The 13,341-nt window shown below is 39.8% G+C and overlaps 4 protein-coding genes and 1 long non-coding RNA gene across 7 annotated transcripts in view; 2 read left to right on the top strand and 3 right to left on the bottom strand.

Annotated features, from left to right (window-relative positions):
• The window catches only part of LOC132088390 (uncharacterized), a 65,154-nt gene that overhangs the window by 1,834 nt on the left and 49,979 nt on the right, over positions 1 to 13,341 (top strand). Inside the window, exon 2 of the long non-coding RNA XR_009421937.1 lies at positions 4,609 to 4,758. This is a non-coding gene — a long non-coding RNA (uncharacterized LOC132088390). The remainder of the gene's footprint in view (positions 1 to 4,608; positions 4,759 to 13,341) is intronic.
• LOC130701259 (hemocyte protein-glutamine gamma-glutamyltransferase-like) lies at positions 1,462 to 5,902 on the bottom strand. 2 transcript variants are annotated; one of them, XM_057523221.2, is made up of 19 exons: positions 5,694 to 5,901; positions 5,538 to 5,576; positions 5,249 to 5,476; positions 5,073 to 5,176; positions 4,797 to 4,998; positions 4,602 to 4,735; positions 4,406 to 4,541; positions 4,114 to 4,340; positions 3,866 to 4,043; positions 3,639 to 3,804; positions 3,470 to 3,573; positions 3,297 to 3,403; positions 3,150 to 3,241; positions 2,941 to 3,089; positions 2,571 to 2,884; positions 2,372 to 2,495; positions 2,150 to 2,310; positions 1,950 to 2,086; positions 1,462 to 1,890 (listed from the first exon to the last, which is right to left on the bottom strand). In XM_057523221.2, the coding sequence occupies exons 2-19, from the start codon at positions 5,569 to 5,571 to the stop codon at positions 1,749 to 1,751; spliced, it is 2,739 nt and encodes a 912-aa protein (XP_057379204.1). In that variant the 5' UTR covers positions 5,572 to 5,576; positions 5,694 to 5,901; the 3' UTR covers positions 1,462 to 1,748. The 2 variants fall into 2 exon arrangements, with proteins under 2 accessions (XP_057379204.1, XP_059353228.1); XM_059497245.1 differs by having other exon boundaries at positions 3,297 to 3,573; positions 5,694 to 5,902.
• Positions 2,332 to 13,341, top strand: part of LOC130696484 (2-oxoisovalerate dehydrogenase subunit alpha, mitochondrial-like) — a 55,797-nt gene continuing 44,787 nt past the window's right edge. The window contains exon 1 of the mRNA XM_059497265.1: positions 2,332 to 2,337. The gene's annotated coding sequence lies outside the window, so the exon portion shown is untranslated. The remainder of the gene's footprint in view (positions 2,338 to 13,341) is intronic.
• On the bottom strand, positions 7,737 to 10,671 carry LOC130701269 (mothers against decapentaplegic homolog 3-like). 2 transcript variants are annotated; one of them, XR_009421935.1, is made up of 7 exons: positions 10,445 to 10,671; positions 10,012 to 10,147; positions 9,757 to 9,950; positions 8,999 to 9,319; positions 8,554 to 8,937; positions 8,139 to 8,492; positions 7,737 to 7,925 (listed from the first exon to the last, which is right to left on the bottom strand). XR_009421935.1 is itself a non-coding variant. In XM_059497263.1 (6 exons), the coding sequence occupies exons 1-6, from the start codon at positions 10,500 to 10,502 to the stop codon at positions 8,224 to 8,226; spliced, it is 1,362 nt and encodes a 453-aa protein (XP_059353246.1). In that variant the 5' UTR covers positions 10,503 to 10,671; the 3' UTR covers positions 7,737 to 8,223. The 2 variants fall into 2 exon arrangements, 1 of the variants encoding a protein (XP_059353246.1); XM_059497263.1 differs by having other exon boundaries at positions 7,737 to 8,492.
• On the bottom strand, positions 11,625 to 12,910 carry LOC130701271 (translin-like). Its single transcript, XM_057523232.2, has 6 exons — positions 12,661 to 12,910; positions 12,514 to 12,607; positions 12,218 to 12,430; positions 12,076 to 12,155; positions 11,930 to 12,011; positions 11,625 to 11,851 (listed from the first exon to the last, which is right to left on the bottom strand). Exons 1-6 carry the CDS (start codon positions 12,724 to 12,726, stop codon positions 11,700 to 11,702), a joined length of 687 nt encoding a protein of 228 aa, XP_057379215.1. The 5' UTR covers positions 12,727 to 12,910; the 3' UTR covers positions 11,625 to 11,699.

Here is a 13,341-nt window from a genome sequence, read left to right as displayed (position 1 = left end):
AGGGTTATATTACTTTACTTGGCTGACATGGTGAGGTTGCATATCCAATATTCTTGTTGTCACCCTTGTTTCCTTTGTTGCTGCCTAGCACAGTTTCTTCGTCGTGCTTGGCAGTGTGAAACATGGTGGGATTCAGTTATAACCTGTTAATATAACAATTCATTTGTTTATATAAATGTGTTAATAATACTAGACCTTGTTAAACTTTATGTGTGAGTGAAAAATAAATGTTTGCTTAACACTCTTTTGTTAACTATAGAGAATTGTTGGCATGCATAACATCAAACTTTGTTGCAATCCACTGTTTTTAAAACATTCTTACCAATCTATTGTTTTTTTAAAACTAGTTAGATTTTGGCAACTTCTTCGAAAGGTGAGGAAAGTATCCACTTTTGATGTGGACATACACTAATCAAGTACTGGTTAATAGCAATAGTTTTTAATGTGCCATATTCCATGTAAAATTGAAAAGTATTACCTGAAGATGTAATGGATATGAGTGTGAAAATTCCCTCTAGAATCATGATGGCCGATCAAAAATGGTAACAAGTCCTCGTATTACCGAATGTGTTGCAGAACAGTCTAACAAAAAAGACCAACGGTAATCCGAGTCGTACTTCATTGTTATCAGCAAAACGTAATACGACTGCAGAAACAATGGATATTATTTTGCTTTCAAATGCTCTCGAGTGTAAAAACTAATGCCACAGCGTGAATACCCAAAAACCAACAAACTACGCTTCATGCTTGTCTGCAAGTATCTTTTGCGTTATGCAATCGTGGCCTCATGAGATGATGTGTCTTACACCACGTGCTTTTTTGTACTGCTCTTTTATCATGGTTGTCTATCACTGCGTCTTAACTCTTTTGTCAGCTCGCGCCAAAATATCTCTCCCTTCCTTTTGTTTGTAAGCTTGGCTGGTCCAGTTCAGTTGCTGACAGTGGAGGGTAAAGAACGTAAAAAAAACTCAATAGATTGACCACAAAAAGAAAATATATACAACTAAAATGCATCAGCGACTATACGCCTGATGCTTTTCAGAGAAGTTTCTTATCAGCTTGTTGATCTGCCCTTCAAATTTACAGAACAAGAAAGTATCAGCAGAGTATTGCCTACTTGCAACACGAGAATACACTCCAAACTGTTCTTTTGATATGTTTTAATCGTCTGGTTACCAAATAACGCGCATTTTTTGGTATTGTGAAACTGAAGTTGAATTGATCTGGATCCCTAAGATGTAACTAAAAACTAATCCTACTAGTGGTACGTCATTTTAGAGAGATATTACACTGGAAGCCTACTTTCACGATTTTATGTGGAAAGAAAAAAAAAGAACATGGTGCCAAGGATACAAACATAAAAACGAAATTGTGATGCTTTCGCGCGGTATTTTACTCATGACAAAGATACTCTGACCAATTATATACAAAAAATAAAGTAAATAAAAGAAACAAAATATCATGGTTGCTTGATGAAATTTATTCTGGCTGTCTAAACCATCACCTTAAAAAGAGAATAACAGTAAGAACAAAGCCTTCACCATTAGCATAGAAGGAAACAGTGGTTAGTTGAATACAATAATTACTAAAAATGTTAGTCGAGAGAATACAATAAATGAAATAGGATTAGGGAAGTGTAGTTGGGCACACAGCTATGTTAAGTAATTTGCTTTCACTTTCCATGGGCAAGTCGGTTGCAAGGTCCAGGTCGTAGCATGAAAGTAATGTCATTGTTCGGATAAAGAGTTTCAGTCCCGAACGTGAATTGGGCGTGAGCCAATAATGTCACCTAATTCGCGGGAGTTGAAGGTGGCAACAAGCTTACGTTCGCCACTGAATCGTGGGATGAATTTCTGGACGTAGCTGATCATCTCTCCCGGTTTCACATCACTATTAGAAACAGATTTTGTTAAATACGTCACCGTCAAGTAAAATTTACTTCTACTCACCGATATTTGAGAGTCTGAGGACGAACCAGTCCAGGGCCTTCAAACGTGAACTCGCACTCAGTCAGACTAACTGATACTGGGTTCATGAAGCTGAATGTTACGAAGCAGTCCTGACCTACTTGGGGGTTTCCACGGATCTAAAGAGAACAACGTGAGGATGAACTTTTGTTAGCAGTTGTGGAGTCTTCTTAGCAAGTTACCTGAATGTCCAGCTTGGGTTTCTCCAACTGGAAGTCATCTTCCTCGCTCCATGACTGTTTGGTTTCCTGTACGGTAGCCATAGCATAGATTTTAATGTGACCATAGTCAACAATCTTGTCTCGGTACTCGTCCCAGCTGACGCGAATTTGCAAAGTTTCTCCTAAAATTTCGAAGGTTTCATTTACAACTTGTTCAGCTTTGCACGAAAATGAAGTACTTACGGCCTCCTGGTTGAAGGACAAACTGGCGATCATTGCGACCAAGACGACGAGCAGTAACTCCGGTGTAATAGACAGAGTTGGCAGAAAGGTTGGCTGTGATGGTTCGCATTTCTTGGGAACGGTTCTATAATTTATCAATCAAAGCATGAAGCACACACACACATACGGACACACGCAAAACTGTGGGAAAGTTATAAACCTGAATGTGAACTTGTAGATTGAATGGCTGTCCCCAAGCAACTTTGTCTTGCTCGATCAAATCGAAGAAAACATCCTCGTTAACTGGGCGAGAGTCAAACATTGGCTGCGATCGCTCAACGCTTCTGGCAGCGTTCATTGATGAAACACGTTCAGCCGCCGATCCTGGATCAACTGAATGGCGAGATTCATCATACCATGGTTTGCGAGCGACATCGGCAATACTAAGGCGACGGACTGTGCCAGGGTAATGAATCATATCCCTATCCCTTTCTCTGTCTCTCCTCTCCAAATATGGCGATGACATTCCTTGGTCTTTCGAAGAAAGTCAGATTAAGTCATGTAAGTGTTGTTAAACAATAGGCAATTACTGAAGTGGGAGTTGAAACATCCGTCGCCTTGCTTTTGATAGCGGGACATGCCATCGGGGTTCTTGTAAAGGCTCGTGATATCTTCTGCGTCGGCATCACTGACATCATCGTCCGCGCCTGGTCGCTTAGTTAGGATCATGCGGCCAACACTGTAGAGAAAACAGTTACTCTAGTAAGCAAAAATATTGAACTCATGACTGATATTTTACTGGTAATTGTTGACACGAATCTTCCTGAATCCCCAGTGAGAAGTCTCGTCCTCTTGGAAGTGGCTGACTTCAGCATTGACTTCGGCGAAGAGCTGAAAAATTATCAATTAATTTCCGATATTCTTAGTAAATCACTTGGGACATTACATATGGGGTGTCGTATGCGAATCCCACTTCACCTCGGCGTACGGATTCAACGGATGAGGGACCTCGGCGGAAAGCTTCAACAGCCCACGGTCCGCGGCTCTTTTGATCTGAAAACCACAAAGTGTTTTGGTTAATCTCTTGGGAAAATTTATTTAAATTGATAGAAAACTTACCCCCGGAGTTGTTCTGCCAGAACTGAGGAGGAGGGGTTGGGTCGATAGCCTGCCAGCCATTGAAACCGGCTTGCAGATCCGGTCGTGACATCCATACTTCAGTCCTACTCAGTCAATAAAATTTTAGGTTTTACATCAAAGGAACTAACAGACGCTTTTTTTACATTACCAGGCATGGAAGTTCCACAAGGCATCTTGGTTATCCCCATCTGGTCCACCTTTCATTTCATCTCCAAATACATCGAAGTACTTGTCGATCGACAGGGTGTGGTTGGTATCACGTGCGGAGACGAAATTGGTCACGGGGCGAGAAGGAATACCCAAGGCACGGAAGACTAAAAAATACGAAAAGTTCTTTAGAACTCGAGTTAATGCGTTAAAGTGTTAACATAATACTGGAAGTAGCTACAGCAGCGAACACCCAACATTGTCCGTATTTTACTGGCTTCGATCCGTTTCGTAGGTAATGCTCGAAAATTTTTGAGCTTCCAGTCCATACCCATGGGCACACTCCATCTTCAAAGGAGCCCTCCCATTTGCCTTCCAACAAACCAAATCCATCATTGGCGTTGATCTATGAGTTTGTTACAAAGAAATGGCACGTTAAATTCCTATCAGGAAAAAACGTGGATAAATTTGATTACGATGGAGGCGATGGCACGGACAACTTGGACAGGGTTTCCTCTTTCAGTGGGATTCAAGCCGGACTGTTCCAATAAAAGCTGGGCAGCTGGCAATGCTACATCGGAGAACTGTCCGTAGACCCAACGACGACCTTTGGGGCGATGATGTGTACCCACGAACACCTTTCCTGTTTCGTTCATTAGGTATTCACGACGTAAATCCTCACTGTCCAAGTAAACTGGGTCGTCTAGTGGATACATAAGAACATTTGTTAAGATGTCTTTTGAATTTTATTATTATTAGTTTTCTTACCTCTGCAGAAGGGGTTAAACAAGATGTAGATATCATCCTTGAAGCGGAATTCATCAACGCGTGCTCCAGGTGTTGTCGTGGTGGTTTCGATGTTGACACGCCAAAGTCCGACTAGAGCGTTGGCAGGAATATGGACCTGGAAAACCATTTTAACATTTAGCCTTTAAATAGTAGGATAATATAAAAATATATATGCCTGGAAGGTGATGTTAAAACCCTCCTGTTGATGCAGACGCATGTCCCATTTTTGTGGGGCACGGCTAAAGTCCCGCTGAGTCACACGGAAAGGCAAGACAACTTTGGTTCCCTTGGTCACCTGAGGGTTGGGACCTATTAAAAGAAAATTCTTTGATGTTGTAATCCTTCGTATGTCAGTATCTTTGATGAATACCGAAGCTGAAGGAAGCGCGCAGAATATCGCGACGAGGATCAAAGTTGCGATCCTTCATGCGGACGGCCATGAAAAATGGCTGACCACGACGAAGAACGGTCGTCGAAAAAGAAGACGAAGGTGAACGATAGTCCATCGACGACAAGGATGACATGTTAGTCATCGACATAGACATAGCCATGGAAGAAGATGAACCAATGTCCTATTGCGGGATAGATAAGTTTATAGTTAGATGGATATTCAACAGTTTATAATATTTGATTAAGTTTAGTTTACCCTGCCAGTGTCCCGAACCAATTCATAGCGGTCAGTGCGATGTTCACGGGCATTGTCTCGAGAATACAACTCAACCGAATCAATCTTCAGATTTTCAGAAGTCACTTAAAAAAGAGATAAAACATAGATGCAAGATCTTGTTTGATTCATTAGCATCTATAAAGTTTAAGCCATACTTCCATCAGTACGAATATCTTCAACGGCTCGTTCAGCGCGACGACGTCTATCCAAATCTTCAGCGTAGTGTGAGACTAAGGAAGCGCGATAAGCTGCGTTGCTGCCACCTGGGCTGACTCCAACGTTGTTACCCATTCCATCACGATCGTTATTCCGACGGATGAAACTTGATGACTTTGCCAAGTTGTTTAATCCTGAACTTCCGCTCATAGAACGACGCAACATGCCTAACGAATATACTTTTTTTTATGATTGTGACATTTCGCTACAATTTTTAATTTCTAATACCTGGTGATCCTGGTTGAGTCATTGGGGAACTCATTGTGGCTGTAACAAGAAAAACAAAATAGATTCACATTTGCACACACACAGTATAGAATGTGTTTGGATGCCAAACTGTGATAAACTAATCAGGCTTTGCAATCAAAGATGAATTAAGGTTACCCAGTTCGAAGTTGTTTTTTTGGTCGAAATCGGCAAGGACACAGCAAGAAAGATCGGAGCCCGTGGTTTAACGAACGTGTCTACCTTTTGGGGAAGACAGGTCAACGCAGCGACTTAAAGGAGGCGAAGTGGCTGAGTGGCGTAAACTTGACGTTCCCGCAAGTAAACACGTGTTCACGCAGTGAATGCAGAACCAACACGAATTCAACTTGCCTCTTACTTGGCTTTTTATACTCACTGTGTTCCTGTTGATTTTCAAGTCAGAATGGTTGTTGTTACGGTGTTGGAAGAATGCAGATAGTATTACTTACACAGTCCTTGCGTTGGAAGCTAATGCAATTGTATTCCATTGGACACATATTGAATATCGTGGGTACGTGTCGGTCTTTCTACTCCTTACACTTTTTTTTTTGTTTTGCTTGACGATGCCAAACGACATTGGGTTAACATCCCTCGTCGGAGTCTGAAACTGATTCAAAAGCACATCAAAAACTTTTTGAGTATTTCTCAGGAAAAGTTACGTTCATTGAAATTTGTGTATCTTTTTTTTCATCCAAAGTTTGGTCGACACACAGCAGACGCCATATTTATTTCTTCTACTTGCCATGTTAGATCCTACTGATACTGACTATGCCTTATTTTATATTACGAAAGATACTTGAACTTCACGGTCCACTTGAAATCCCTAGGCTGATTGTTTTTATGGGTTATGTTAATCCAGTGAGATTTGATGGAGGTATCTCATCGGATGTTTGAGATACAAGTAGCTAAAGAATGATTACATACCTCATGTGCTCGAAGCGAATCCTATTAGAGCAACTGGCATAGCTACAAGGCTAGCTATCTTAAACGTTCACCCCATACATAAGGTCGCCATATTTATTTTATATAATTCTCTTTTTTTTGTAAAAATATAAACTTGACTTAACTAGAGGACCAAATAAAAATGGCGTACCAGGATATGAAAAAAAAAATAGTAAGGAGAAACTATTTTTTTACTTGCAAATTTTCAGTAGCTGAAGAGAGAAATGCAAGCCTGCCTAGCTCAGTAGTTCCCGCAACAGTTTGACGTTTACTCTTGCTCAGTTTGATTTAATTGGGAATTATTCGAGTGATAGCTCAAATTGATTATTTTTATTGAATAATTTATAGATTCAACAAGGAAGATCGTAGAGATATCTTACCTTGGCAACTCACAACTGTAGCGGAATCCGAAATGCAATTAGATACAGTTACCTAGCGTGACACCAAAAACACGTAATACTTTTGTCCCAGGAATCAGCCTTTGTAAGTAAAACTGCCATCTCAGGTGACCAGGTGGACTATTTCAAAACTAGAATATAGGTAATATGAAGATGAGAAGATTGAAAAGGTTGTAACAGGAGTATTTTACTTCAATGCACCAGTGCAACAGTTAACGCCTTCATATTTTAGTTTGCAAACTGCGTATCATTATTTATTATTTTGCGCATAACTCATTTTTACCTTTATTCTCCTTCCCATTAATGTATACACATCAGCTTTGAGACAACAGATTGTTTGAATCTTTCAAGTTTAAAGGTATTTTCTTGTCTTGATAAGAGATAATAACAGTCCTAGAAAGGAAACGCTAGCAACAGAAAACTGGGGGGTATTCTATAATATAAACGCGGCGAATGCACTGCTGTTAATATCTAAATTGATCTCGCATTAAACAGTAATTTCAGTTGAAATTTGTAACACAAGGAAGAACCTAAGAGATGAAGACAAGAATTAACACGAAAGAAAGAGATATCTCTCTCGCTTGAAAACAGCTCAGCTCAGAAAGAAAATTTTAAACAGTACAACAATGAATTCTCTGGTTTGCTGCTTTCCTGTCACTCGATGGGCAAAGGAAATTTACGGACGAAAGTAGATACAGCATTTGGTGAACGCTCGCGCAGAAACTTTTGAGGTGGGGTGTGGAGTCACATCATTTGTCGGGAGTAAACGACGTGGCTTGTGGGGTGTGATCGGAAAGGCGACTATTTGATCGACCTGAGTGGCTTCCAGTTATTTGGTGAAGTTGTGGACTACGTCGAGCAACGCGGAACGCAGCTTGCGAGGTAGTTTGGGCTATGGAAAAACGGTAAATGCTTGTGGGTGGGTACTGTACGGCAGCAGAAGAGCGGGCTATTTTGGTTCGTCTGATAGAATCGACTATTGCACATCCGAGTGGAATAATGAACGGACAGTGAGCGTATCAGGAAAAAACTAGAAAAAGAAAATAAACGGCAAGAGAAAGGATGTAAAAAGAAATAGCAAACAGGAGAACTGCTCACCAATATTTGCATGTGAGCATGATCGGGGAAACTTTTTCGAATTAAGTAATTAATCGGCGCAAGCAGGTTTGCGAAACTATTATTTTATCTGCGTTCCGAAACGCTAGTATGGATAGATGTCGATAGAGAACAGTTGTTGAGTGACCTAGTGCTCGGCGTCGCTGTACCTTCGACGAAGGATTTACTGCCGAACCGGAAGGTGGGTATGCACTTCAAAAGTTATTTCATAATCACGACATGGAGCTACATGGAAGGCGGGGCGATCCCATTTGAGTCAGAACTCGATCTAGCCACTGCAGTGGACCGTTCAGGTGGAGTTCGATCCAACACGGGGTAGAAGTTACTGTCTGACGTCTGTACTCAGCGCCCCATCCTTTGACGAAGCTCATCCGAATGGTACACATTCTCGTCAGCTGATAAACAGCTTCGAAGCCTTGGCTTACTGACTGAGATAACAGAGCTGCAAATTCTTGGTTGTTAAATATTTTTAAATTACAACCTAGAGGCAAAAAGAAATTTGTCAAAAACCTTTTTAAATTCAATTCATGTGGAACACTTACCAGGTGGGATTTTACAGACAGTTGCCGGATGCCAACCGTAACGCTGATTGCAGTTTGGTGATTGAACAAATATTGACGAATCGCTCAAACACTCGGCAAAGACCTCGCCCCCGATATAATAGAGACGGACTCCTTTCCCAATGTGTCGTCGGGTTTGTTCCACCACAGGGTTGCGGTTTACGTTCGATAAAAGTCCGAGGCAAAATCGTTCCGAATTACTGGGATCAGTAAAACCGTCAACAGTAATGGATGGCTGAGATGCATGGAAAGTTTCTCCCACGCGTGTGTTTAATTCATAATAGCTTATCGAACACCAGAACGCCGGCTCGCAGTACATAACGGGCTGGGCATCGATAGGAGGGCTAGGTGAAACTCGACTACCATCTAGATTTGAAGAAATTCATGCATTAAAGTTTGTTTCCATCTTTGGTAATAATTTACGTACTCATCATATCTGCGGGCTCTTGGGTGTCGCCGTCTTCCGACATGTAACCAGGCGGAGGAGTTTCTGTTAAGGGAAACGTTCCACCACCACCATCGCCACTACCAATTGATGCAGGACTAGGTGAATTCACCCCGGCGGTCGACATGATAAAGTCGGGACCGTCGGCTATCGACAACGGCAGATCATCCAGCGAAAGTAGGTCTTGAATGGTGGCAACTGTGCTATTCACGATTTGATGGTTATTACTGGCTCCTGTTGTTGAAAGGTTGACGCTGTTTACTCCAGTTTCTGCTTGGCGTGGAACCAAGATTGGCGGTAAAACTTGAAAAAGAAAATTCATTTTGTTTTCTATTTAGTACGTTGAATGGTGTAACGGGAAAAAGATAAAAGAGGTTTATAACACATTTCAAGACTTTAAAGAAGTATTCTATCTTAATAATCTAACATATACCTAGTGGAATACTATGTTTGTGGATTAATTTGGATATTGCACGCAAAAGGTTACAATACAGGCCAGATATAATTTTATACGGGACACAAATCTTCATGTACTTGACGGTGCACTTTCTCACTTCTATGTAAATTCATCGAGGAAAACTTAAGAGAATAAACTTGTTGTCTTTAAAAAGGGCAACACTGACTAATTAATTGATTATCTTAACTAAGATTGTGCTTCATAACCTCACGTTTTCTTTTGGGGTTTTAACAAAAAAAAAAACGAGTCCCCACCCCTCCAATGAAAAACAAATGGCGATTACCTGGAGTTTCAACCCTTTGGTAATGATAAGGATTAACACAAACTTCGTCTCGTTTGAGCTGGAAGGCGTATTCGCAATGCTCTAGTGCATGCAATTCGTGGTGGGTCTGTAAATCTGGCCACCTCCACAGACGACAATAAATTACATGGGGTAGCCCTTTACGTTGGGATACTTGAAGTCGGCCGTCCAAAGATCTAAAAAGTTACAATACCGTAGAGTCAGATTAGATTTTTTGTCATTTTTCTGTTTAAGTACCTTGGAATAGTAATACACTTTGTGCTGGAACTTTGGGAAGTTACAGCTTTCTCTAACTCATCCAAGCCCCCACTTTTTTTAAGCTTCTTAACAAGACTTTTGACAGCTTTTTCACTCCACTTTTCTTCACCTTCACCTTCATCAAAAAAGGTTGACAACATTTTTGACATTTATTTTTAAAACAATAATGAACCTTGGAAAACATTGTATTGAAAAAAAAATCAACAGAATTTTACTGAGTTTCCTATTGATAAATGCTGAAAATGTGTGTAATTATGCTTTTTCAACCACTACACTTTGCACTACTCTATTCATTAGTATTTACCATCTCTTCACTACAAACGTAATGGCATTCATTTTCTGTTGGATTTTATCAACATTAACTGCACTAATAAGGGGTCAAAAGATTGTTGGCAATTGGGAAAAGGTTTACCTCGTTTCCAACCGAGCAATCTTTTAACAGGGGAGGACAAGGGTATCAATGAAGTCATATTATAAGCAATACTCCACCATCACACACTATTCGAAGCACGCACAAGCAAGTCCTAAGAAACACTCAGTCTAAAGTAAACTTTAAGTTTGATCTAACGATTCACAATCATCATCTAATCAGACACGACACTCACGTTGCTGTGCTGTTGCTTAGAGCACACAGAAAGTTGAGAATACAGCTTTGACGGTCCTTCAAGTTAATATTTGGGGTTTGTATATTCATTGTCCCTCATAGGTGGCAGCGCACGACGTACCCATATATAGAAAAAAATTTCTTTTATTTACCAATGAATAATATATTTCTCGCAAGGAACTTTATAAGTCGATCAATAAAATATTAACATCAGCCCAAAAAATTATGTAAGTTTTTCTTAGTAATATTTGATAGCGTATAAAGTTATGTGGGACAGGTACTTGTTTAGTTCGCCATCTTCAGGAGTTAAGCAAGAACCTACAGGATTCACGGGCCTTTATAGCACAACTTCATGCTAAAATTTAGTTCCGTGAGTTCTAACAAATATCCATCCGCCAGACGTTTCCCTACGCAGACAAACTAGTTCATGATTGATAGCGGGAGAAGAAAAAATATTCAGATGCAACCTTACCAACCAGATTATCAGCAAGCTCTACTTGCAATCGGTCTAATGCACCAAGAATGAATTGTCTCTACCGGAACAAAACCCTAAAAGGAATAACTTCAAAAATACATTTGCCGCAAGCAAGTTGACCTGAATAGCGGATTTTGGCGACGAGTATGGGAATAATGGAAAACCAGACATTTCATGCGAATGGAACATTTTTATCTCAATTTAATTCCATGCAACGGAAGAGCCTGCAGCGGCGAGTTTGTTTCTTCCAACCTGTTTTACAAACGCAGTTTCTCACGCAGCAATTCATTCAAAATTTCTTTTCTTGAATGCACTTTCCGTTGCTATTGCGACAAAATCCCAGTCACAGTGGGTGTAGTTGTAACTTAAGAGTCACATACTTAGAAAGAGCAAACTATAGACGTCGATGTCCAATCGTGCAATTTAGGGGGCGAAAAAACAATAAACTGAATTGCAGAAATAAAGATTAATGATTAAAGAAAAAAAAAGAAAAAAAAAGAGAACAAAATTGACTGATTTTTGAAGTATAAATTACTTCGCAGACACCAGGATGTTCCTTACATTTCAAGATACATTGACAACTCAATATTAATTCCCCTTGGTAATGGTAGCTGAACGATTGCGAAGGCCGCGAATAGAGAGATCGTAAACCACTTCTTCAATTTTCTTGACATCATATTTAAGGGCATCAAACCTTTTGCGTAGCGAATCATTCTTCAAATTGAGAAGACGAAATCCACCTAACAGGCAATGACGTACGTAGGAAATTTATGAAAATTTAAAATGTATAATGAGAATTTTATGAAGTATAGTAGTACCATTTAATTCGGAGACGAATCGAGATATGCGAATGGGAAGATCGTAATTTCCAGCTGTTACACTGTTTACTGCCAACCTAGACTACGGATGTAAACCAAAGAATTTAAAACGAAATCCAAGGATGCAGTGTCATTAAAGTGCCAACCAGCTCGGATGCCAACTGCAGAAGCCCAGAAAGGTAATCCTCAACATCCAAATGAAAACCATTTTCTTCCTTTATTGGCACTGTAAACAACATGAAACTCAGAGAACTTTGTTTAAAACTGTAGGTAGAAATATGGTGAAACCTTGAAGCAACTTTCCAACATCTGAGTGAAGAGCAAGCTTTTCTGATTCGAGGAAGAAAATTAGTGCAGCAAGAAAGGAATAACGTTGCATAACATATCTCCAATGGTCGTTAAATCTGAAGTATTGGTTCGGAGGGATTTTGGAAGCAAGATCAGAGAACTGTATGTTTGCCTTGGCAAGAGTGGCTTTAGCTTTTGAACATAAATCTTCAACTGTAATATAAAGATGAAAAGGTTTGTTAATTTACTGATGCTTCTTTTTTTTAAAAACGGTAACAGAAATTATGCATCCTTACTCTGTCGCAGACCATCTTCTTGGTGAATCTGCTGTAAAATCAAGGACACTTCTCTGCCAGTTGTGTCCAACTCTCGAACAACGAGACGTATTTCCTTGAAGAGTTCAATTTTAGGTAATGGTATTTTAATCATTTATACTCGATTACTTCTCTGAGATCTTGATCGGCATCAAGCATTTCTTGATATTGCGCAAAAACGGGAGCGAGGTCCATTTTTTTTTATCTGGAAGTATGTTACTAAGAACTAGCAGTCGGATGATCGAATGATCGAAAATTTTCTATTGCTCTTTGGAAGTACAGGGAAATGGAACCCAAGTTTTCTTTAAATTTTTAAACCTGAGTAAATGAATTTTTGTGTCTTTGCCTTGTTTATTGTTTCGATCTTCGATTTAACGTCATGAAGTTGAAACAGAGTTCAGTGTTGCCAATTTCACAAATTTTACGAACCGGAAGAGAAAAAAAATTGAGAAAGAGAAACGGAATTTACGAGGAAGTCGGGATTCGGAAAAAACGGGATATTGGAAATCGGGAAATATAAGAAACGGTCGAATAGAGAATGCCACGTTATCTAGTAAACTTGGTATTTCTAACTGAATAGTATTTGGAAATAAAGAAGAAAGTATAGAAGCTCTAGTTTACTCTACAGAGTCGATGCCCGGTTTCAATTTCTAGATTTAGATATTTGCAGTCTACAACATTGCAGATAAAAACACAGGAATAGCATCAAATATTGGTATAACGTGAAACAAGAATTAAGGGGTTCCTCAAGACAACATTGTATTAATTTGATGTAAAACTCAAGTATTACACCTTGTGAGGGTCTGCGAA

This window comes from Daphnia carinata, chromosome 10 (genome assembly GCF_022539665.2).
Source record: "Daphnia carinata strain CSIRO-1 chromosome 10, CSIRO_AGI_Dcar_HiC_V3, whole genome shotgun sequence".
Lineage (NCBI taxonomy): Eukaryota > Metazoa > Arthropoda > Branchiopoda > Diplostraca > Daphniidae > Daphnia > Daphnia carinata.
This window is presented reverse-complemented; position numbering and strand designations above follow the sequence as displayed.